General features: G+C 58.2%; 2 protein-coding genes across 3 annotated transcripts; one reads left to right on the top strand and one right to left on the bottom strand.

Annotated features, from left to right (window-relative positions):
• Positions 1-98: 98 nt before the first annotated feature.
• Positions 99-9,079, top strand: FAM83H (family with sequence similarity 83 member H). Of its 2 annotated transcripts, XM_035012089.1 has the most exons (5): positions 99-1,436; positions 2,970-3,431; positions 4,257-4,421; positions 4,505-4,629; positions 4,872-9,079. In XM_035012089.1, the coding sequence occupies exons 2-5, from the start codon at positions 2,985-2,987 to the stop codon at positions 7,639-7,641; spliced, it is 3,507 nt and encodes a 1,168-aa protein (XP_034867980.1). In that variant the 5' UTR covers positions 99-1,436; positions 2,970-2,984; the 3' UTR covers positions 7,642-9,079. The 2 variants fall into 2 exon arrangements, with proteins under 2 accessions (XP_034867980.1, XP_034867979.1); XM_035012088.1 differs by having other exon boundaries at positions 99-3,431.
• A 1,448-nt stretch (positions 9,080-10,527) lies between these two features.
• MAPK15 (mitogen-activated protein kinase 15) lies at positions 10,528-17,162 on the bottom strand. Its single transcript, XM_035012090.1, has 15 exons — positions 17,148-17,162; positions 16,450-16,566; positions 15,146-15,244; positions 14,861-14,890; positions 14,660-14,750; positions 14,028-14,158; positions 13,777-13,940; positions 13,422-13,561; positions 12,670-12,727; positions 12,127-12,264; positions 11,872-11,977; positions 11,544-11,745; positions 11,287-11,429; positions 11,081-11,209; positions 10,528-10,948 (listed from the first exon to the last, which is right to left on the bottom strand). Exons 2-15 carry the CDS (start codon positions 16,516-16,518, stop codon positions 10,760-10,762), a joined length of 1,689 nt encoding a protein of 562 aa, XP_034867981.1. The 5' UTR covers positions 16,519-16,566; positions 17,148-17,162; the 3' UTR covers positions 10,528-10,759.
• Between the last annotated feature and the right edge of the window lie 6,913 nt (positions 17,163-24,075).

The raw sequence follows: 24,075 nt of genomic DNA, 5'->3' as shown, positions 1-24,075 counted from the left end.
CCTGGGCGGCGCTCCCACCCGCACCTGGGCCCGGGCCGCGCGGCGGAGCGCCGGGCGGTGGGAGCGCGGGGCCGCGCCGGGCCGGGCCGGGGGGGGGGGGTCCCCTGGGCCGCGTGTACCGGCGTGGCCGCGAGCGCCCTCGCACGACGCCGGCCCGGCAAGAGCGGAGTGGGAAGGGGCCCCGGGCCCCGGGGCGAGGCTGCCCGGGCCGTCCTTACTCGCTCCCGCCCTCGCGGCCTAGCTGGAGCCTGGGGAGGGTGCTGGGCCTGGCCTGGACCCCTCCCTGAGGGGCCCCGCCCTGGGCTCCCTGGACCGGGGGTGGCAGGGGAGGCCGAGGCGCAGTCTGGTGTCCTGCGTGAAGTGCCGGGAGAGCGGAAGGCCCCGGTACCCTCGCGCCCAAGTCACCGACCTGGGGCGGGTGGATGGGACACCAGGCCCAGGCAGCCGCGAGTTCCTTGGGCGCACTAAGCCCTTCTGGCCCTGCGGGGCACCCCCCGAAGACTACAACTCACCAGCTTCAGTCTGTGCGTCCCAGCTGGCCGAATCCCACCCCCCAACCTCGTCCCCGTGGCCCGAGGCTGGCAAAGGCTTCTGCGGGGAACCCGTGCTCCCACCTGTACTCAGCGCACGGCTCGTCGCCTTGCGCTCCTTCCAGTCGCTTGGAAAACCCACCTCCTACCCAGGTGGGAAGTCCCTCGTTAGGGGCCCACTAGAGCCCTGAGGGCCCTGAGGATGTGTCCGCCTTGTGTCAGGGGTCAGAGGTCAGCAGCAAAGGAGCAGATTCCTGCTGAGTCATCGGCCTGGGTGGGATAAGTGCCTCTCCCTCCCTCAGGACAGGCGTTCAGTGGGCAGATGTGTGAGGAGCCACACTGTTGGGGCCCTGTCGGGGGCTGGAGAGTGGCCTCTGCCCAGTTCACAGTTCAGGGGTGTGCAAGGTGAAAGGAGGGAAGTCAGTGGGGTCACGGTATTACTGTGTGAGGCCATGCAGGGCCCCCTGGTGTGGGCACTCAGGATAGGCACCCCGTTGCTGATGAGTCCTGTCTGCTGCGGGGGCCCTGGGCACCGTGGCACCTGCCCCCCCCCCCCCCAGCTGCTGCCAGCCTGGACCGTTTCTGTTGATTCCCCTTCTCAGTGAAGTGCAGGGGACTTCAGGGGTCCCCAGCTTGGGAAGTGCTCCTTCTCAAATATAGTGAGCAGCATGTGCCCCCAAGCCCTGCCTGGTCTGACACTGGCCCCATACAGCCACATTCCAGGGTCTTCCCCGCCCCCCCCCCCACCCTCTGTTGGATACTGTGGGAGACCCCGCTACAGACAGACCTGCACCTTGTGCCCCAGTGGAGTCTGCCTCAGAACAGTATGGGTATCGTGTGTAACCACGGAGGGTGGTGCCCTCAGGAAGGAACGGCAGAACAGCTTTCCTGCAGACCCTCTCCCAGGTATCATCTCCCACCCCCACGGCACGTCCAGTCTGCCTGTCACCCCCCAGGAGAGCAGACAGGAGAGGTCCCTCGGGTCGTCATACACAACAGTCTTGACCCTGACATTCTCCAGTGCCCAGCTGCCTCCGACCACCCAGTGACCCTGGCCAGTCAGCAGCAACCAGCTGCCCCTGTGGACTAGGGCACACTGTGCAGTCTGGCAAGACCAGCATCCAGGAACCTGAGGGCTAGGTGGGATCCGAATCCAGCTCTGTCCCAGCCCCAAGCAGCGGCTGGGGTGGGGTGGGCGTGCCTGGGGCTCTCCTTCCAGGGTAGGAGGAGGACAGGTATCTAGGCAGTTCAGGGATTGGATTGATGCCCCCTGGGGATCCAAAAGAGGCCCCCATGTGGCCTTCCAGAGCTAAAGGCAGCTTCTCCCAGCCTAGGCTCCCTCCAGGCCCTTGGGAGGCAGGTGGACTGGAGTGGACCAGGCGGGGCTTAGGTGTCAGCGTGAAGTTGGGACAAGGGGAGAGGCACATCTGGAGCCCAGGATGAGCCTGATGGCCACAGCCCAGGGCTCAGGCTTCATCCAGAGCACAGCGGGGAGCAGGGCATGGCCAGAGACAGAAGACCGCCACTGGCATGCAGGGCTGGGCTTAGCTATGCAGGACTCTAAGCTTGTGGAGAGCCAGGAGGCTGCTGCCCGGATCTGCCAGGGGGTGTGGCTCAGGGGTTTTTATCTAAGGTGGGACAGTGGCTAGAAAGGTGGATGGGTCAAAGGGAAGGGAGTGGTCCTGGTGGACAGGGACAAAGGGCAGGGGTCAGAGTTTGGATGGCTGTGCAGTCTGCGAATAGGTTGGGGCTCAGAGTGTGTGACCCCATAGGACAGGTGCTGAGGCCTGGGACAAAAGTGACAAGTTTTGTGGGTTGAGCTCACATTGGGCCAGGCACGGGAGCAGGTCAGCCCAGGCAGCTGCATTTTACAGTGCAGGTAATGAGCCAGAGAGGCCCAGCGAGTGGCCCTGGGCCCCCCCTCGCCCCCCTGTACTGCGGACAGAGACACACAGGTGGGGGGCCACCTGACTTGTTCAGTACACGATTTCGTTCAGGGCCCACGAAAATGCATTAATGCCCAAATCAGAAGAAAAAAGCCAATATAATAAAGAATCCAGCCTGGATTATATTTTCTTTATGCCAACAATCATAAAATACTGGTTTTCTTTTTATGGAGGAAGGGGCCCACAAAGAAGTACCTGGGTCACAGGAGCCATAAAGGAACCCTGAGTGGGGGCTTCGTGCAGCCAGAGCCCCTGCCTGGAAACCAGGGTGCAGGCGCTCCTGAGGTCCCGGGAAGAGGAAGGGCCCCACCAGCACGGAGCAACATGAGACAGGGCCGGGGCACCCTCCCGGCACCCCGCCAGCCAGGGGCATCCTGGGACCCGCTCAGGGTCACAGACAGCCCTTGCTACAGCGCGTGTCTGCACATGGTGGGTGGCGGGGAGCGGGCCCAGTGCCGCTGCCCCAGGAATGTGTCTCCCTGCCCCTCCCCAGGCCCCTGGCCCCGACATGGCCCGTCGCTCCCAGAGCTCCTCGCAGGGGGACAACCCGCTGGCACCTGGGTACCTGCCACCTCACTACAAAGAGTACTACCGCCTGGCAGTGGATGCCCTGGCTGAGGGAGGGCCAGAGGCCTACAGCCGCTTCCTGGCGTCTGAGGGGGCACCTGCCTTCCTGTGCCCTGAGGAGCTGGAGCACGTGAGCCGCCACCTGCGGCCCCCACAGCATGTTGCTCGCGAGCCCCCCGAAGGCAGCCCTCCCAGTGTGGACATGGATGGCTCCTCAGGCACCTACTGGCCCATGAACTCCGACCAGGCGGTGCCTGAGCTTGACCTGGGCTGGCCCCTGACCTTCGGCTTCCAGGGCACTGAAGTCACGACCCTGGTACAGCCACCGCCGCCTGACAGCCCCAGCATCAAGGATGAGGCTCGAAGGATGATCCGCTCTGCCCAGCAGGTGTGCCGTCATGGGCTGGGTGGGCAGTGGGGGCAGGGCCCGAGCCAGACCTCGGAGCCTGAGTGGAGTATGCGGGTGAAGAAAAATACCAGCGTTTCCGGCTTAGGGGCAAGGGTGAGGCCGGAGCCGACTGGCCACGCCTCTCCAGCCTTCAAGCTGCGGCACAGGCCCCCTGGCAGCCAGCTTTGGGGGTCACGAAGTGTTTGGTTATTGCAGGCTGCAGGGGGCCTGCTGCAGTTTTGCTTGCCCTTGGTCATGGCCAGTGCCCAGAAACTCAAGGGCCCTGGGATGCTAGGCCCCTTCCTGGTCTGGATTTACGGTTCAGAGAATTCTCTAGTCGAACCTTTGACCCAGGCTTGACCCCACCAAACAGGTGGCAAACAGCAAAGAGAGCCAGACATGGAAGCTGAGGCGGCAGATCCAGAAGCTAGAGACCCCCAGCTGCCCTGTGCACCCTCTACAGCAGTCTCCTCCCAGGGGCAGAGCTAGGGCCTGGGCTTGGCCATCGAGGGCAGGGCAGTGTGAGGTGCCTTTCAGGGGCCTCATTTGCCTTGTCCCTTCCCCAACAGGAGGTAGGCCCTGTGCCTGCCTAGGGCTCCATCATGGGCCACGCACCCACCAGCAGCCCCACACCCCCTCTGGTAGGCCTTTTCCTCCTGACTCCCCTTCCCTGGCAGGGCCCCGCTCTCCCATGGGATGGGCTAGAGGGCGATTTGCAGTGTTCATGGGTGATCCTGAGGCCTTGCCCGGGCCAGGCAGGAATGGCTAGAGAATAGTGGGGACAGCACAGGGGTCTGTCCCCTGTCCCTAACCTGCCCCCCGCAGGTGGTGGCCGTGGTGATGGACATGTTCACCGACGTGGACCTGCTTGGTGAAGTGCTGGAGGCAGCGGCTCGCCGTGTCCCGGTCTACATCCTCTTGGATGAGATGAATGCGCAGCACTTCCTAGACATGGCCGACAAGTGCCGCGTCAACCTGCACCACGTGGATGTGAGTGACCCAGGGGGTGTGTAGGGAGGTGGAAGACTCCCCTGCGGAGACCTAATGCCTCTCCCCCCCCCCGCCCCCGCCAGTTCCTGCGCGTGCGCACTGTGGCAGGCCCCACCTACTACTGCCGCACTGGGAAGTCCTTCAAGGGCCACGTGAAGGAGAAGTTCCTGCTAGTGGACTGTGCCGTGGTTATGAGTGGGAGCTACAGGTGCGCCCAGCCCGCAATCCTGACACCTCCCCACCTAAGGGCCCCCGCCCGACACCTCCCCACCTAAGGACCTCGCCTGCCCAAGCCCTAGTACAGTAGCCCCTGACACAGCACCCCCCCCCCACCCCCGGTCCTTGCAGACTTGACACTTCAGAACCACAGGTGGCCTTGCGCGGTCCCCTCCTCCGGCGCTGGCTCCGCCCCTCTCCTTGACTCTGATCTTGACCCCGCCCCACCCGCAGCTTCATGTGGTCCTTCGAGAAGATCCACCGAAGCCTGGCGCACGTGTTCCAGGGCGAGCTGGTCTCCAGCTTCGATGAGGAGTTCCGCATCCTGTTCGCGCAGTCCGAGCCTCTGGTGCCCTCAGCCGGGGCACTGGCCCGCATGGATGCTTACGCCCTGGCTCCATACGCGGGAGCCGGGCCCCTTATGGGCGGCCAGGTGACCGGCGCGCCGACCCCTTTCTCCTTCCCCAAACGGGCGCACCTCCTGTTCCCACCGCCTCGGGAAGAGGGCCTGGGTTTCCCCTCCTTCCTCGACCCCGACCGCCACTTCTTGTCTGCTTTCCGCCGGGAGGAGCCAGCGCGGATGCCCGCGGGAGCCCTGGAGCCGCACGCGGGACTGCGGCCGCTATCGCGGCGGCTGGACGCGGAGGCAGGACTAGGGGGAGAGCTCGCGGGCCCGCGCGGCTTCTTTCAGGCCCGGCATCTGGAGATGGACACCCTAAAGCGGCACAGCTACGCGGCCGCCGACGGCGCCGGCGCGGTGGAGAACTTCGCGGCTGCGCGGCAGGTGTCACGGCAGACGTTCCTCAGCCACGGCGACGACTTCCGCTTCCAGACCAGTCACTTCCACCGTGACCAGCTCTACCAGCAGCATTACCAGTGGGACCCGCAGCTGGCGCCGGCGCGGCCGCAGGGCCTGTTTGAGAAGCTGCGCGCTGGCCGCCCCGGCTTCGCCGAGCACGACGACTTCGCGCTGGGGCCCGGGCCGCGCTTCCCCGAGCTCGGCCCCGACGGACACCAGCGGCTGGACTACGTGCCGTCCAGCGCGTCGCGCGAGGTGCGCCACGGCTCAGACCCCGCCTCGGGGCCCGGGCCCCGCGGCCTGGAACCCAGCGGAGCCCCACGCCCCAACCTGGGCCAGCGCTTCCCGTGCCAGGCAGTGGCAAGGCAGGGCCCAGACGCCGCGCCCGACGCAGAGCAGGAGCGCAGGGGCGGGCCCGAGGGGCGGGCGGGGCTGCGGCACTGGCGCTTGGCGTCCTACCTGAGCGGTTGCCATGGCGAGGACGCGGGCGAGGAGGGCCTGCCGGCACCCATGGAGGCTGAGGCCTATGAAGACGACGTTCTGGTGTCCGGCGGCCGAATGGCCCCCGGGGACCTGCTCCCCTTAGCCTCCCGTGCGCCCTACCCGGCCAAGGGCCTGGTGCCCTGCTCCGGCGGCGGTGGTGGCGACAGCCCAGAGCGCGAGGGCCTGGAGGAGGCAGGTCTGGCCAGGCAGGACTCCTTCCGCTCGCGCTTGAACCCGCTGATCCAGCGCAGCTCGCGCCTGCGCTCCTCCCTGATCTTCAGCGCTTCGCAGGCCGAGGGCGCCGGTGGGGCCCTGGCGGCCACTACCGAGAAGACGCAGCTGCTGCACAAGGAGCAGGCGGTCAGCGAGATGCTGGGCCCCGGCGGCGAGGCCATGCGCTCCGCCACTTCCACCAAGGTGGCCGAGCTCCTGGAGAAATACAAGGGCCCGGCGCGTGATGCCGGAGGGGCGGGGGCCCCAGTCACAGTCGCCAGCCATAGCAAGGCTGTTGTGTCCCAGGCGTGGCGGGAGGAGGCGGTGGCGCCGGGTGGGGCGGGGAGCGAGCGCCGCAGCCTCGAGAGTTGCCTGCTGGACCTGCGCGACTCCTTCGCACAGCGGCTGCACCAGGAGGCTGAGAGGCAGCCGGGAGCAGCCACGCTTACTGCCACCCAGCTGCTAGACACGCTGGGCCGGAGCGGCACCGACCGGCTGCCCTCTCGCTTTCTCTCTGCCCAGGGCCGCTCCGCCTCCCCACAAGGGCGGGTCAGCCCCCTGCTGGAGGGGCCTGGGCCGCGCCAGGCACCTCACCCTGAGCCGAGAGGGAGCCCCACCTCGGCCTATCCCGAGCGCAGGGGCAGCCCGGTCCCCGCTGTGCCAGAGCGCAGGGGCAGCCCGGTCCCCGCTGTGCCGGAGCGCAGGGGCAGCCCGGTCCCTCCTGTGCCGGAGCGCAGGGGCAGCCCGGTCCCCCCTGTGCCGGAGCGCAGGGGCAGCCTCACCCTTCCCTTCTCCGAGGAGTCTCCCAAGACGGGGGCCGCGGAGGAGACGGCTGGCGGCCCCATGGAAGTCTTGCGCAAGGGCTCCCTGCGCCTCCGCCAGCTGCTGAGCCCCAAGGCTGAGCGGCGCACGGAGGAAGAGGGCGGCTTCCCAGCGCCGCAGGAGAACGGGCAGCCCGAGAGCCCCCGGCGGCCGTCGCTGGGCAGGGCTGAGAGCACTGAGGCTGCCATTGGAGACGAGCGGGGCCCGCGGGCGCGCATGGGCTCCACCACGGCCAACGCCTTGTACAGCAGCAATCTGCGGGACGACACGAAAGCCATTCTGGAGCAGATCAGCGCCCACGGCCAGAAGCACCGCGGGGTCCCCGCCCCGGCCCCGGGCCTGGCTCACAGCAGTCCTGAGCTAGGCCGCTCACCAGCTGCTGGCGGCCTGGCCCCTGACATGTCCGACAAGGACAAATGCTCTGCCATCTTCCGTTCGGACAGCTTGGGGACCCAGGGAAGGCTGAGCCGCACCCTGCCTGCCAGCGCCGAGGACCGCGACCGGCTGCTGCTCCGCATGGAGAGCATGCGCAAGGAGAAGCGCGTCTACAGCCGGTTTGAGGTCTTCTGCAAAAAGGAAGAGGCCGGAGGCCCGGGGGCAGGGGAGGGCACAGCAGAGGACGACACCAGGGACAGCAAAGTGGGCAAGTTCATGCCCAGGATCCTGGGTACTTTCAAAAGGAAGTGAGCCTCCTGGCCCCCCAGCCCCGGACCAGGCGCCCCCTCGCTGCCACCCACCAGGCAGGGCACCTGGCTCTCCTCCCCTCAAGGCGGCGTGGAAGCGGCTGAGTACCGCCAGAGCTTGGCTGCGCCTGGAGCTCACCCAGTAGCTGGCCTGCCTTTTGCCCTGGCCGCTCCCCGCTGGGGCGCGAGCCCCTCACTGCCCCTCCTCCAGCTCCATCTGTGCCCCTGGGCCCTGAGCCTCCCATTCCTGCGCATCTGCCTCCACCATCTCTCTGGGCTTCAGGTCCCCTTTAGACCTTCATTCACCTCAGGGCCCCGTCTTTTTGTGCCTTACGCCCCCACCTTGTGGGGGGCCCATCTCTTTGTGCCTCAGTCCCCCATCTTTGGGGGCTCCATGTCTCAGGGCTTCCATGTCTCAGGGTTCGCCTCTGCTCACTGCCTCCTGGCTCTACGGCTTCCTCACAGCTGCCTCTTGCCCGCCTCCTGGCAGCTCCAGCCTCTCCCCTGGCCGGCCGGGGTCTCCCCCTCCACCCCTGGTGGCTCAGTCTTCACTTCCTGCCCTGCTTGCGTTCCTCCTCACTGCCTCCCTCTCTGCGTCCTGGCAGCCTTTTCAGTGGCCCACCCTGGGGAGGCAGAGCTGGCTGACTGTCCTGCCAGGAGAACGGAGACCGACCCAGCCTCTCTTCCTGCAGGGCTGCAGCCAGCACCCCAGACCCCCACTAGGGGTGAGAGCACCGGGGGCGCAGCACCATAAAGCCAGGTCTCCATGCATGCTGGGCCTCGGCCCTGCCCTGGAACGCTTGTCCTCGAACAGCTGAGGGCAGGGCTTCGGTGTGGCAATGCCTGAGCCCCAGCCCATTGCTCCAAGGGTCCTGGTCCTTCGGGTGCGCAGCAGACCCCGACTGCAACCTGGTCTGGATCCTTCCCTCTTTGTCACCAACCTGCAAAGTCAAAGCTTCCCCACTTACCTTTCCTGTATCTTTTTCATCTCTGGAGAGTGACTTTGATTTGGAATAACACATTTTAACACCAAACGCTTAGGAAGTCCCCCACTGTAAGTGCTCGCATTGTGAAGTTAGTATTTCTGCAACCCTTTTTTTTTAAGAATAAGAAATCGAAATCACGCAGACTGGGAAAGGATTTAAGGAACAAGGCCACTGAGCAAAGGCAGCACTTCTGACTCCAGACAGCTGGAGAAGGGAGGGCGGGGAGGCTGGGGGATACTTTGGTTCAGGTGGAAAAGGTCACTGAGGAGCCAGATGCGCTGGAGTGTTTTTTGGCCTTGATGTGCTTGCTGACCTGTTTGCTCTCGCGTGCTTGGCGCGGCCCGTTGCTAAGGGGGAGCCCATGCAGCCTCCTGTCTGCATCCTCCACGTTGTGCTGAATAACACAACTCAAATGTGATTCTGCACATTTTGGTGTTAATAAAACACAACAAAATATTCCAACACATTCCTAAATACATATATTAATCACCCAGTTAGTATATTGCAAATGTTAAGTCTTGGGAACTCATATTTCCCTCTGGACAGCACCACCCATCTCTGTGGGACCCACTAAAGACTCCCCCCCCATCTGTACTGCCAACACCTGCAGCCACATCTAACCCTGGAGACTCCACCTCACCTTCCCATGACCTGCTCCCCTTCACAGGCAAATGCTTTCATCCACTACTCCCACTCTTCAATTCCACCAGCCCTCTGCCTAGGCACACCCCACTAGCACTCCCCTGGGGGCTCCTGATCACCAAGCCCAGCAGACACTTCCCAGCCTCCTCGCCCCCAGACACCAGTGCCCAGGTGTCCGGATCCCTCAGCCCCTCCAGCCGCCCCGTGTTTGCAGGCCTGGGCTTCCTGGGGCCCCACCTGCTCTTCTCTGCCCTGTGGCATTCCTTCCCACTGCCTCATCTGTCCCCCTCGTCCATCACCTGGGGGCTATGCCTCAGGCCCTAAGAACTCAACCGACTACCCCCTGGGCAGCCTGGTCTCCTGACTGGCTCACCTCCCGGCCAGAACTGGGGCATTTACTCTTGCCTCCTTTCTGGGCCTCCTCCCAAGTCCTCTTGAGCTTTCTCCACCTCGTCTGGGCCTGCCCTCTGCCCAGCTCTCCCTGCCCTTCCCACCTGTGGCTCTCCTAGCAGCCAGCAGCTTTTACAGGTGACAGAGGTCCTGCTCCTGGCAGCCCAGCCCCCAACACAGCACAGGCCGCATCCTTTAGACTGTGGGCTCCAACCGGGCAGTTGGGAAGTGGCCTGTGTGTTCCAGCCCCTGCCCGGGGCCAGGTGTGGTGCAAGGCACACCCGGAACCGTGAGGCAGATGCCCACGGGGCCCCTTGGACCTCTTCAGCTCCCACCCCCCGGACCCACCCCTGCCAGGACAGGCCGGCTGCCAGTCACTGTTGGTGGCCCAGAGCACAACGGTCAGTCAGGGGCTGTACCCTGGGGCACTGCCCTGTCCTCCCGTCCACGGCCACTCTCGCTCAGGGTCACAAATGCCCTCAGGTGATGGCTTGCACTGAGGCAACAAGTGCAAGTCTCTGCCCCGCCCCCCGAGCACCCTGGGGTAGCCTTGTCCCTCTGATAGTGTTCTGGCACCAGGCAGGCCCCAGAGCATTTGTGGAGAGAGGAGGGGAAGCTGGCCCCGAGGAGCCCTCCAGGCCAGTCACTGGCGCTGTGAGCCTCCAGGGAGAGCAGTGGGCACAGGGCAGACAGGGGCCACCCAGGGACCACCCAGGGACAGCAGGTGTCCTTGCAGCTTCTCCTGGGCTCTGTACTAGACATGGGGGTCCTCCGAAGGGGGTGGACTCCAGGCAAGGGGTGGTGTGGCCTCAGAGGGAGTCCCTCACTGAGACTAGAAGATAGGCAGGTAGGCTGGGTGGGGCTGGGCAAGACTTTATTGGAGGAAGTGATTGGGGATGGGTGGGAACCTCATCTACTCCCCCAGAGAGGCCTGGACAGGCTCCCTGGATCTCAAGAATATGGCCAGGCAAAAGGGCGAGCGGGTAAGAGGGGGTGGAGAGCATGGGGTACTTGGGGGCAAATCCGGGGCTGGGAGAGGGGCGGGGGACTGGGCGAAGGGCCGCGGCTGAGCAGAAGAGCTGGATTGAAGGCTGGTAGGGCACCTTAGGCGCGTGGCCCGGGAAGCAGGGGCAGGCGGTCCAGCGCCGAGTGGCAGACGGTACCGTAGGCCTGTGAGTAGCCCCCGAGCGCAGCCCTTGCAGCACCCTGGGCTCCCTGCGAGGCCGAGGCGCTGAACATCCTCCGGCCCGGCCGAAGCTCGGGCCGGGCATCCGCGGGAAGCCCGCGAGGGACCTGCACGGTCAAGGGGTCGCATAAGGGGCGGGACCAGAGGGAGGAGAGGGCACTGACCCCGGTGAACCCAGCGGCCGAGGGGGCAGGAAGGACGGCAAGGGAGCGGAGGGCCGGGGATCCGGGCGAGCTCACCCGTCGCGCGCCGGTTGCCCTCACCCCACGGCCTGGATTCCAGTCGCTCCGGATTAGGGCCTGGATGGCCACCTGGGCGGCGGCCTGCGAGGCCAGGGAGGACGCCGCCCCCTTCCCGCTGGGCTTCACCTGGGAAGAGGCGTGTCACGGGGTCACTGCAGGGGCCCTCGGAAAGGAGCGAGAGAGACCCTCCCGGGCTGACCTACCCACGAGGGTGCCGAGGGGGCCTCCGCCGTCGCCCCAGGGGGCCTCTCCCCTCTCCCCAGACCTCCTGGGGGTGGAGGCTGGAGCACGGGGGCAGAGTTCCGCCGCGGAAGATTCTTGGCTCCGCAGGCAATGTCTGTGGGGTCTGAAGATCAAGCCTCAGGGTTAGTCCGGTGCGGCGGACGCTTGGTGGCTCCACCCAGAAGGGGCAGGGGCAGGGGCCGTGCTCCGTGCGGGGCGGCCATCCGAGATCACACACCGTGCGCGGACTGGTGGCCCAGGCTGCTTTGAGGTCTGCGTCCAGCGTTCTGCGTGGGCGAGCCCGGGGGCAGCTGAGGGACGGCTCTGGGGTTGAGCAGGTGCGCCTGGGGTTGGGGGGCACCAGGCTCTGCCCCCACGGGTGTGCCCCCCAGGCCCTTCTCTCTGGGGATGCGGCTGTTGCCCCTGCGCTCCAGGATCATCTGCGGGAAGAGAGGGGCGCTCAGAGGTGCACGGCGCGGGTGTAGAGGGCTCTGGGGGTCGCTGAGGCAGGGGAAGGCCTCGAGGTGGGCGTGGATGGGGGACGGTGGTGGTCGCGGCCAGAGCACCTGATAGACCCGGCTGCGATACTCGGGGGCTGAGAGCTGAACTCCTTCGAGCACCGGGAGGTGCACAGCCGAATCCAGTGTCCACTCACGAGCCGGGCAGTGGAACCTGCGGGGAGCCAGCGAGGCGGGTGTGGGAGAAGCGAGACTCGCGCTGCCGTCAGGCGGGCCTCTCCGACCGAGCCCAGATCCGCCACCCAACACCCAGCCCCAGCCAGGGAGGAGTTGGTCGGGATGCCGCCCTCTCCCCCACCCTACCTCTGCACGTAGGGGTGCTGCAGTGCCTGGGCTGCGCTAAGCCGCTTCTCCGGGGCAAATACCAGGAGTCCCCTGAGGAGATCCAAGGCCTCCGGGGGTGTGTCTGGCGGCAGGAGGGTGTCCAGCGTCTGCCGTGGCCTGCGGGCGCCCGCGTGTTGTCCCCTCTCCATGTCGGCGCCCCTCCCCACATCCGTATCGTGGCAGCTCTGCTTCCGACCCTGACCCTCCGCCCAGCACCACTTAACTGTCCCAGTGCATCTTCCCCTCCCCATGCAACACCCTCAGGCAGCCTGGGAGGGCGGCGAGACCCCTCCCTGCCTTGCCCTCCGGTCCCTTCCTCTGCGTGCCCTGCTCCGTTCCTGTGGGCCTCCCCATGCCTCAGGCCGTGCTGGGTGACGCTGGGGATTCCTCATTTTTAGCGTAACCAAACTGCTGGGTTGGGGACTGCCATGGGAAGACCAGGGCCCAGATCTGGGCTGACAGACTGGCCAGCAAGTTGACCAGAAGTGTGCCAGAGCCAAGCTCCTAAGCAGCCCCACTCACCGGGACCCCAGGCAGGGCAGGATAGAGGCACTGTAGCTTGAGCCAAGAGCCAGGAGGTCTGCAGGTGGGTGGACAGGAGGTGTGTCATGGGGAGGGCCTGGTCCAGCTGGGCAGCCCAGGGAGGTCTGGGGCCAGTTGTCTCCTCCTGCGCTGTGGAGTGCCTGTCTCTCTGCAGGGCTTGGGCTGCCTGGCGGGACCGGAGCTTGAATACCTGGATTCATGCTGTGTGCGCACCTACGTGCTCTTGCACGCGTGCCTGCCCTCGCACACTCCTGCTCCCACTCCTGCACACGCACTCCAGTCTGGGCATTCCCACCTCCATGGAAGAGCTCCCCAACTTCCACCTGGGGAAGACAATAGGGCTCCCCCCACCGGATCCTCCCCCCCACTCCCTCCCCCAAGTAAGAGGAAGGACTCCCTAGACTACCTACCCCCACGCCTCTTCCCCCGACCTCTGCTGCCCCACTCCAGCACAGCTGCCGGACCTGCTCCCACCAGCCTCCGCTCTTGTTCTGACCCAGCTGGACCCTTCATGGGCACTGCTTGGCCCTCGAGGACCCCTAGCTTCTCCCTGGGCCTAGCATGCATAGGGCCTGCCCTTTCTTGTCTTCTGAGGCTCTGGACCCTTCCCGTCCCCCTCGTCCCCAGCCTCCTCCCCACCAGTCCTGGCTGGTACCGTGCTGTCCCCCCACAGCTGTGTGTGCTGACCCTCAGACTCCCTGATGCCCAGCAGGCCCCCTGCACACACTCACCCTCCTTGGATGGTGGTGGGATGGTCTCCAGGATCAGCTCCAGCTGGTGCAGTGTGGATGTGCCAGGGAACAGGGGCCTCCCCCGAAGCATCTCCCCCAGGATGCAGCCCAGACTCCACATGTCCACCCCAGGGGTGTACCTGGGGCAGGAAGGGGTGGAGGCACGGGGGGACCCTGGAGGCAGAGGTGGAGGGAGGAGGGGAGACATTCAAAGGGGCGGGGTCTGGAGTGCTGGGAGGGAGTCAGTGAGGATGCATGTCGGGCACAAGAAGGCTGGGCAAGAGGATATGGGGGGTGCTGCAGGGGAAGGTGAAGGTAGGATTGCAGAGGTGGGTGGGGGGAATGATGGTCTTACCAGCTCGAGGACAGCAGCACCTCGGGAGCCCGGTACCAGCGTGTGGCCACGTAATCTGTCAGGGCCTGGCCCTCAGACCCCTCAGGGAGGCCGCTGAGGGAGCGGGCAAGACCAAAGTCACAGAGCTTCACCAAGCAGCTGGAGTCCAGGAGAATGTTGGAAGGCTGCAGGAGAGGAGGTGGGCTGAGGGCTGTCAGGGGTGGGTGCACACAGTGGGGGGACAGGGCCCACGAATGGAGAACTGGTGGCACCTTCTGGTCCCGGTGGATGACGCGTCCTGAGTGGATGAACTTGGTGGCCCGTAGGAGCTGGTAGATGATGTAGCGCTTGTGGATGTCCTTCAGCAGCCTGCCCTTACAGATGACAGCGTTCAGGTCGGTGTCTAGGGGAGCATGTGGGTCAGCCTGGGGGCCCAGGCAGAGTGCACAGGTCTGTCCCACTTTGGACCCCTCCTGCGGCCACAGTCCCCAGGTCCCACTGGCCACTCTCGAAGCCCTGTCCCTGACCCTGTCCTGGGCACACACACTTCCAGTGGTTCTGGCAAGCTTCTCAGGCCCGCTTGCTGCCTTTGTTGGTACAGCAATAAAAGTCTGTGGGATTGCTTTTAATACTTTATTTCCTATTGCCTTGTTTTATAAAACAGGTAGAAAAAGGAAAATACAGCTGCAAACAGTGGACAAAGCAGGAGCCTTGTGGAGGGGGGCTCAACGTGGTCACTGACAGGCCCAAGTGCTGACGCACCCCAGCTGTTTGTCCTTGCCCACCGAGGAACTGCCCTAGCTGAGGGCTGGCCACTATGGTGACCCGAGCAGCAAGGGGGGCGTACAAAGGGAGGCAGGCCACTGGAGGGTCCTGCACCAGGACTGAGCAAGGCCTCACTCACCCATAGACTCAAACACCAGGTAAATGTCCCTGTCATTCTCTGCCCGGATCACATCCAGGAGGCGGATGATGTTGGGATGGTCCCCAAGTTCCTAAGGAGAGAGCCAGGGGCTGTGTGCTTTGAGAGGCGAGGGTCTGGGCTTCTCCCCTTGTTTGGAGAAACTGCACCTGGGGAGGTGGTCAGATGGCCCTGGCCACTCACCTGGAGCAGCATGATTTCCCGGAACGTTCTCTGGAATGAGACAGAAACGTGAGTGTGGGTATGGAGGAAGAAGGAAGCCCACTTCTTAAAAGGATCTACAGGGATTGATGCTCGTCACCCACACCCACTGGACCATAGGGTCACAGAGCAACTGGTGCTCTGAGCAATGACAGAAACCTGCTGTGAACAGGCTTCAAAATAACACCGGAGCTAGCTACTCGGCAGCAGGGAGTTACCCCACACCCCTGCCCTTGTCCTTCTCACACCTCTTCTCCACTCACTTACCTGGGCATCTATCTTATCTCTAAAGGCATCAAAGATTTTCTTGATGGCCACGACCTCGCCAGTTCTCCTATCCACTGCCTTCCACACGATGCCATAGGCCTGTGAGAAGGCTGGTTAGCTTGTGGGGCACAGGGCCAGACTCCTGCCCAGCCCTCCCCTGCCCGCCAGACTGCTCCTCCTCCCCGCTCTGGCTCCTGGGAGGGAATGAGGGTGTGGTGAGGGGCTGTGGCTCTGGGCGAGGTCCCTGCAGCTGCAGGCTGCTCAGCTTGCTGCCCAGGAGGGTGATGGGAAGCAAGGCCCCAGGAGGAGAGAAGGTCACAGATGGGAGATTCTGGGTGGGAGATGAAGCCTGTTCTGGGCACCTCTCCCCTCTTTCCCATCCCCCCTCCAGCCTATTAGCAAATCCTATTGGCTCCACATTCAGAGTTCATCAGAATCCCACCACTTGCTACCATCTCTGCTGCCGTGCCTGGTCTGAGCCTTGTGCCTCTCCCACATCTCCTGTCTGGATCACTACACTAACCTTTTAGCTGGTCTCCCTAGCCCACACCACTATCCATCCTCTACAGAACAGGCAGGGTGAGTCTTGTGGCACCAAAGTCTGCTATCACCCTCTGTGTCATGCCCAGTGGAAGCTCTTGCAGTTTCCCAAAGCCGCAGGTGATCAGAGCCCTCCCCCTAGCCACTCCTATCCAGTTCACACCAACTCTGCTGTTTCCCCACAGCCAGCAGGTCCTTGCCTCAGGGCCTTTGCACTTGCTGTCTGAACTCTTTGGAACATTCTTTCTTTCCTTCCTCCCCCGTTACACACCCACACAGTCACACACCTTCACATACACTCTCATACACAATCCCACATGCTCTCGCACACAAATACAAATGCACATTTGCTCACACAAGGCTCTGGCTCTCAATCCATGACCATTTACCCACTCAGGCCCTTCCTGGGCCAGGCTTGGGATCCACCCATCGCCCTCAGCGACTGGAGTGGGCGGGCCCGGCCTCCTTAGAGTGTCCTATGGGCACCAGAAGAGGCAGCTGGGAGCAGGGGACGCTGGGCAGCGGGGCACTGGGGAGGGGGTTTGTCCGGGGTCCCACCGGCCTGAGACCCCTGGGCTCCCTTGGAGTAGGGCACTGTTAGAGCCCTGTTACAGGAAACTGAGGCCCGACGGGCTCGGTGTCTTGCCCAAGGCCACCCTCCAGTCCGTGGAGGAAACTGGTCGCGAGCCCAGGACCCCGGGCAGCGTCGGAGAGAACACACCTCCCACTGGACCTGCCCCCGCCCTGCAGGTGGCCGGGCTCACCCCCTTCCCCAGCCGCCGCTTGAGCAGGTATCGCTGGGCTACGTGGTGGTCCACCTCCGCGGCGCACATGCTGGCGGGGGGGCGCCGGCAGGCCTCTAGACGCCCGCGCGGCTGGAACTGTTGAGCCCGGTTGCCTTGGAGACTGGGCCCCCTCCCTTGCGCCTGCGCGGCGCAGGTGTGGGGCGGGGTGTGCGGCCCAAGCCCCTCCCGCCGCCCCGCCCCCGGGAGCGCCCCGCCCCGCCCACCCGGCCCCCGGCAGCGCCTACGCTGCGCCCCGGGTCTCCGAAGCCAGGCTGCCGGCGCGCGCGTGCGTGCGCGCGGTGCCCTGTCCACCGCCTCCCAGCTCCGCCGAAGTGGTGCGGGCGGTTAGGGCGGGGCTCGCAGGCCGCCCCCCCGCCCCCCGCAACTACCGAGCGGGCTGGGGCGGGGGCCGCGCCGTCCCCTGCGGGGGGAGCGCCGGGACTGGGGGCGCTGAGGGTTAGGGTTAGGGCCAGGGAGAGCTGGGGGCGGCTCTCAGGGCGGGGGCGTCCCGCCAGCAGCGCAGCCCAGGCCGGAGGAGGCGAGCTCGCACACACTCGGTGGGCGTGCAGCATGCCGCACCCCCTTCGGAAAACAGCTTTGGCAGTTGCCCCGACATCAATTTACCACGACCCAGGCGCTCTTCTGCCGGGTCATGGTAACTTCAGAGAGTTACTCACGAGAAATGAAAACAGGTCCACACGCAGAATCATACATGAATGTTCACAGCAGCTTTGTTTCTGGGAGCCCCAAACTGGAAACGACTCCAATGTTGCTGCAGGGTGTGACGCAGAGGAATGGATAAACAAAACGTGGCCCAGGCGTCCAACGGCACGTGGCCCAGCAAAAAAGGAAAGAAACTACAGAACACACCACATGGATGGATCTCAAAATCTTTACGCTGGCTAAGTAAGTCAGACCCCCCTCAAAAGAGTTCACTGTATGAACCCATTGATATAAAACTGCAGAAAATGCTATCTACAGTTCAGGGATGGCCCCCTGGGGGGACCAGAGGGAGAGAGCCACTGGAACTTTCAGAGGTAATAGAAATGTTCAGTTGTGGTGAAGCTTTCAAGGGTGTATACTTATGTCTAGGTTGTTTAAATCGTACACCGTAAATACATGGTTGCATCTCCATATAAAGCTGGAGGCCGTGGAGAATAAGCAAGGGAGAGAAGCAAGGTGGGAGAGACTGGCCTTCTGGTCCCCAGAGAGTATCCAGGGCCGGACAATATGCCCTCCCCCAGTAAACAGCTGGAAAACTGGACAAAATATGCAAAATAACTTTCTATAAATTGGACAACAAGCAGTGCAGAGCTGCGTTCTTGGGAAACCAGGAACAAACAACCTCTTGACTTCAGTACCAGCCCTGTGTCAGGGAGGAATGAGGGAAAATTTCCACCAGTCTGAGACAGGGAAACTCAAGGACTCCATAAAAATCTGCTTTTTTGCTCCATTTCCTGCTTGGATTCTTGCTAGGGCCTGCACCCCCACTTCACACAGGCCTCAGAATACAAGTAGTGCATGTCCTCCTTGTAAGGGACAAGGCGTTGGTGATTTCTCTAGAACAGAGAGCATCTAAGGAAGGACCAGGTGGGAATGACCAGACAAGTCAGTACATGCATATTCCAGACCACCAGTGCTCAGCACCTCCCTGCCGAGGCCTCCTGGCTCCCAGGAACACCACCTGAGCTCTCTCACATCTTGTTCTGACCAGTTCCTGGATGCCTGAGGGGACAAGTATACCAGACCACCATCCTTGATAAAAAAACCCCTTCCCCAAAGACTAGACTCATGCTCCTTTCCTTCCTGAGTCTCCCAGATGCTCTGTCTGTATCTGCTCTCTATCTTCAATAATCTCTGCTCTCACTTCCTGCTGGCTCATGTTTGATTTCTATCCTCCATGAAGCCAAGGACCATCTTGGCTGGTCCTGCAGGACCCCCTGGTTCCTCAGACCCAGCCTGCTGGCATCGAGTCCATGGAAAGAACAACTTGGTGGTGGGGTGGGGGTGGGGGGCAGAGGCTTGGTGGTGTTGCTGAACAATTGCCAGATTTCACTTTGGCAGGGAGGTCACTAAGTGCCAAGCAGCCACCAAAGCATTCAGGAGAGACCCCAGACATGCCACATCTCAATAAAATGACTAAGCTAGCTCTAGACTAAAGCCTATTCCACACCCATCGTGTGTGTGGAGAACAAGCCTTAAAAGGAACAAGATGCTACAAACATAGCCTAACTGCAGGCCAAAACCTTCAACATTCTTTAAAGGGAAACACCAACAAAACAACACTCAATAACATAAAATTCAGAATACCCAGCATCCAGAATGTAATAAAAAGTTACTAGATTTCGGGTGCCTGGGTGGCTCAGTAGGTTAAGCTTCCAACTCTTGATTTCAGCCTAGGTCTTGATCTCAGGGTTGTGAGTTCAAGCTCTGTACTGGGCTCCACACTGGGTGTGGAGCCTACTTAAAAAAAAGTGACTAGATTTACCCAATTAAAAATATGGGCAAAGAATTTGAATAGACATAGCTCCAAAGAAGATATGCAAATGGTCAACAGCACATGAAGAGATGCACAACATCATTAATCATCAGGGAAATGCAATCAAAGATACATGAGACACTGTGAGGCGAACAGATCAGGTGGAGGCAGGCAGTGTGGGCAAAGACAGAACAAAGGAGATAGAAGGGTACTGACCACACCACAAGGGAGCAGCGGGCAGGACAGCAAGGAGAGAGACTGCCGGGAGGCGGGTGGGAGAGTGGGGGGGGAGGGCTGTATTTATTGGAGGGGAGTGAGAAGGTATAGAAACATATGGAATTTTCCCTTTTTGGTATCTGTGCCTGGTTGTCAGTGGCCCATTGGTCAGCGAGGGCCTATGGCTGTTTTGAGGTGGGTCGCCTAATGAGCCTGTTTGCACTCAGTCTCGTGGTCGTGGCGGGCCCGGTTACCTCACGCAGGTTTCCAGTGCTCAAGCCTGTGCCCTCAACACAGCCTCTCCAGATACCACTCCACACTCAACGAGGATGACTGCAGTAATAATAACAACAGCAACCACCACCACGAAGTCTTCACAAGGATGGAGAGAAATTGGACCTCTCACTGACTGCTGGTGGGCATGTAAAATGGTGCAGCTGCTGCAGAAAATAGTTGGCAGTTCCTCAAAAAGTTAAACATAGAATTAGCATACAATCCAGCAATTCCACTTCTGGTATGTGCCCAAAAGAACAGAAAACAGGTATTCAAACAAATACTTGCATACAAGCGTTCTTAACATTCACAAAAGCCAAAAAGTGGAAACAACCCAAATGTCCACCAACTGATGCATGGATAAACAAAATGGGGTCTATCCATACAGTAGAATATAATTCAGCCACAAAAAGGAATGAAGTGCATGCTACATATTACAACATGGTGAGCCTCAGAGACACTGTGCTAGGCAAAAGAGGTCACATACAAAAGATCACATACACGGGGCGCCTGGGTGGCTCAGTCATTAAGCGTCTGCCTTCGGTTCAGGTCACGATCCCAGCGTCCTGGGATCGAGCCCCGTGTTGGGCTCCCTGCTCCGCGGGAAGCCTGCTTCTCCCTCTCCCGTCCCCCTGCTTGCGTTCCCTCTCTCGCTGTCTCTCTGTCAAATACATAAATAAAATCTTTAAAAAAAAAAAATCACATACACGATTCCACTTATATGAAACATTCATGATAGGTAAGTCCACAGAGACAGAGAGCAGATTGGCAGCTTCTAGGAGTTGAGAGAAGGGGGTAGGTAGTGACTGCTTAATGGAAACAGGGTTCCCTTTAGGGTGATGCAAATGTTTTGTAACTTGATAGAGATAGTGGTTACGTAACATTGTGAATGTACCAAATGCCACTAAGAGGTATACTTTAATGTAGTTAATTTTATGTGAATTTCACCTCAATAAAAAAGTTACAAGGCTTGTGAGGAAGCAGGAACACATGACCCATACCCAGGAAACAAATCAGTTGATAGAACTATACCCATAAATGACAAAGATGATGGATCTGGCAATGACTTTAAGAAACAGCTGTTATAAGTATGCTCATGGATTTATTTATTTATTTATTTTTATTTTTTTTTTAATTAATTGGTATTTTTTTTTAAGATTTTATTTATTTATTTGAGAGAGAGAATGAGATAGAGAGAGAGAGCATGAGAGGGGTGAGGGTCAGAGGGAGAAGCAAACTCCCTGCTGAGCAGGGAGCCCGATGCGGGACTTGATCCCGGGACTCCAGGATCATGACCTAAGCCGAAGGCAATCGCTTAACCAACTGAGCCACCCAGGCGCCCCAGTATGCTCATGGATTTAAAGAAAAACATGAATATTGACAAGACGAGAAGTTACAAAAAAAATAACCCAGTGGTATTTCTAGAGTTGAAAAATAAATTATTTGAAGTTAAAACTCATTGGATGGACTTAACATCAGAAGAGATGTCAGTGAACTTGAAAATACAGCAATAGGACTATCCAAATTGAAACAGGAAAAAAAAAAACAAAATTAAATTAAAGAACCTATGAGACAGTATCAGCAAAAGAGAGGGATACAGAAAGTATATTTGAGAGAGTAATGGCTGAGATTTTTGCAAATTTGAAGGAAAGTTAATACACTCACAAATCCAGGAATTTAAATGAAACCTAAGTAGGAAAAACACAAAGGAAGTCAGAATGAGCACATAACAACTAAACTGCTGAAAAAGTGATAAAAAAATACTAAAATTATCCAAAAAAAACCTTACAAACAGAGGAACAAAAATAACTATAACCACAGAATTCTTGTCAGAAAACAATTTCAAGCCAGAGGACAAAGCAAGGACATCATTAATGTGCTAAAAACAAAAAATACACAAATCAAAACAAAAACACTGCCAATCTAGAGTTATATACCCAGAGAAAATATCCTTCCAAAAACACAATACTTCTTCAGACAAACAAAAGCTGAGAGTATGTAACACCTATAGACCTGAACTACAAAAAATATATTTTTTAAAGATTTTACTTACTTGTCAGAGAGAGAGAGAGAGAGAGAGGCAGGCAGAGGGAGAAGCAGGTCCCCCGTGGAGCAGGGAGCCCGATGTGGGGCTCAATCCCAGGACCCCAGGATCATGACCTGAGCTGAAGGCAGACACTTAATGACTGAGCCACCCAGGTATCCCTGAACTACAAAAATATTAATGAAAGTTTACCTGGATGAAGAAAAATGATTCCGGACGAAAATCTGGGTTGAAATAAAAAAATAAAGAATCCTGGAAATGGGATACAGTGGCTAAATATAAAACACATTTTTCTCATCTGGTAAATTTCACTCAGTTGACTGCCCTAGCTAGACCTGGTAGCTCAATGATATGATCAAAAGTCTATCTCAGATCTAATCACAACCATAATGAGATACCACCTCATGCCCATTAGGATGGCAAGAAAACTCCAAAAACAAATAAAAAAACCAAACTAAACCAAACAAAAACAGGAAAATAAAAAGTGTTGGTGAGGATGTGGAAAAATTGGAACCCTTGGACTCTTTTGGTGGGATTGTAAAATGGTGTAGCCAATATGGAAAACAGTATGGTGGTTCCTAAAAAAATTAAAATTAGAATCACCATATGATTCAGCAATCCCACTTCTTGGTATATATCAAAAAAGAATTGAAAGCAGGATCTCAAAGAGATATTCGCACATCTCTTGTTCATAGCATTATTCACAATAACCACGCGGTAGAGATAACCCAAATGCCCACTGGTGGGTGGATGGATAAACAAAATGTGGTATATACATACAATGGAATATTATTCATTCTCAAAAAGGAAGGAAATCTTGTTATGTGCTACAGCATGGATGAACATGAACATTATGCTGAGTGAAATAAACCAATCACAAAAAGACACATACTGTGTGCTTCTTGTATGGATATCTAAAAAAGTCAAATTCATAGAAACGGAAAGTAGAATAGTGATTAACAGGGGCTGTGGGGAAGGGAGAATGGGGAGTTATTGTTTAATGTGTATCAAGTTTCAGATTGCAAGATAAAAAATTTCAGGAGATCGGTGAATATGTGACTATACTTAACAATGTAAATATAGGGGCGCCTGGGTGGCTCAGTCGTTAAGTGTCTGTCTTTGGCTCAGGTCATGATCCCAAGGTCCTGGGATCGAGCCCCTGCTCAGCAGGAAGCCTGTTTCTCCCTCTCCCACTCCCCCGATTGTGTTCCCTCTCTCGCTGTGTCTCCTTCTGTCAAATAAATAAATAAAATCTTTTTTAAAAATGTAAATATATTTAACACTACTGAACTATACATGTAAAATAGTTGAGCTGATAACTTTTATGTTGTTTTTTATCACAATTAAAAATAATTTTTAAAAAGATAGCTGACTGTTTAAAGTAGATATAATAACAGTACATTGTGAGGTCTATAACCTGTAAAAATAAAATGTATTATGCCAATGTGCAAAGGAAGAAAATGGAAATATACTATTATAAGGTTCTTATATTACATGTGAAGAACGATAATATTATTTAAAGATAGATACAATAAAAGTAAAGTAAAAATAAATAAAATAACAACAAAGAGACATAGCTAATAAGCCCACAGTCTAGATAAAATGAAATAATTTTTAATAAGCTCATAGTCTAGATAAAATGAAGTATTAAAAATTACTCAGTTGGGGCGCCTGGGTGGCTCAGTTGTTAAGTGTCTGCCTTCGGCTCAGGTTATGATCCCAGGGTCCTGGGATTGAGCCCCACATCGGGCTCCCTGCTCTGCGGGGAAGCCTGCTTCTCCCTCTCCCACTCCCCCTGCTTGTGTTCCCTCTCTCGCAGCGTCTCTCTCTTTAAATAAATAAATAAAATCTTTAAATAAATAAATAAATAAAATATTACTCAGTTAATCAGAAAGGCAGAAAAATAAAAGGAATAAGAAACAGATGAGACAGATAGAAAACAAACAGTGAGATGGTACGCTTAAACCCAACCATATCGATAATTACATTAAATGTCAATGGTCTCCTTACTCCAATTAAAAGGCAGCAATTATACCTTATTTTTTAAAAATGAAAATCCAAGAATATGCTATCTACAAAACATGCACCTTAATTATAAAGACATAGATAAGTTAAAGTTAAACAAATGATGCTGTGGTCTGAATACTGCCCCCCCCCAACATTTGTATGTTGAAACATAAACTTCTATTGTGATATTATTAGGAAGTAGGGCTTTTAGGAGGTGCTCGGGTCATGGGAATAAAGCCCCATGCTGGAATTAATGATCTTATAAAAGAGGCACCATAGAAATACCTAACCCCTTCTACCACGTGAGAACACAGAGAGGAGCTGGCTATGAACCACAAAGAGGGCCTTCACTAGATTGCAACCATTCTGGCCCCTTGATCTTGGACTTTTTTTTTTTTTTTAATAAACTCTACCCCGCAACATGGAGCTCAAACCCATGACCCCACGGTCAAGAGTTGCATGCTCCATTTACTTAGCCAGCCAGGCAACCTGATCTTAGACTTCTCAGCCTCCAGAACCATGAGAAATAAATTTCTGTTGTTTCTAAGACACCCAGTCTGTGGCATTTTGTTATAGCAGCCTGAAT

This window comes from Mirounga leonina, unplaced genomic scaffold (genome assembly GCF_011800145.1).
Source record: "Mirounga leonina isolate KUSES-001 unplaced genomic scaffold, KU_Mleo_1.0 Mir_165, whole genome shotgun sequence".
NCBI lineage: Eukaryota > Metazoa > Chordata > Mammalia > Carnivora > Phocidae > Mirounga > Mirounga leonina.
Note: the sequence above shows the minus strand (reverse complement) of the source record. Positions and strands in the feature narration are given on the sequence as shown.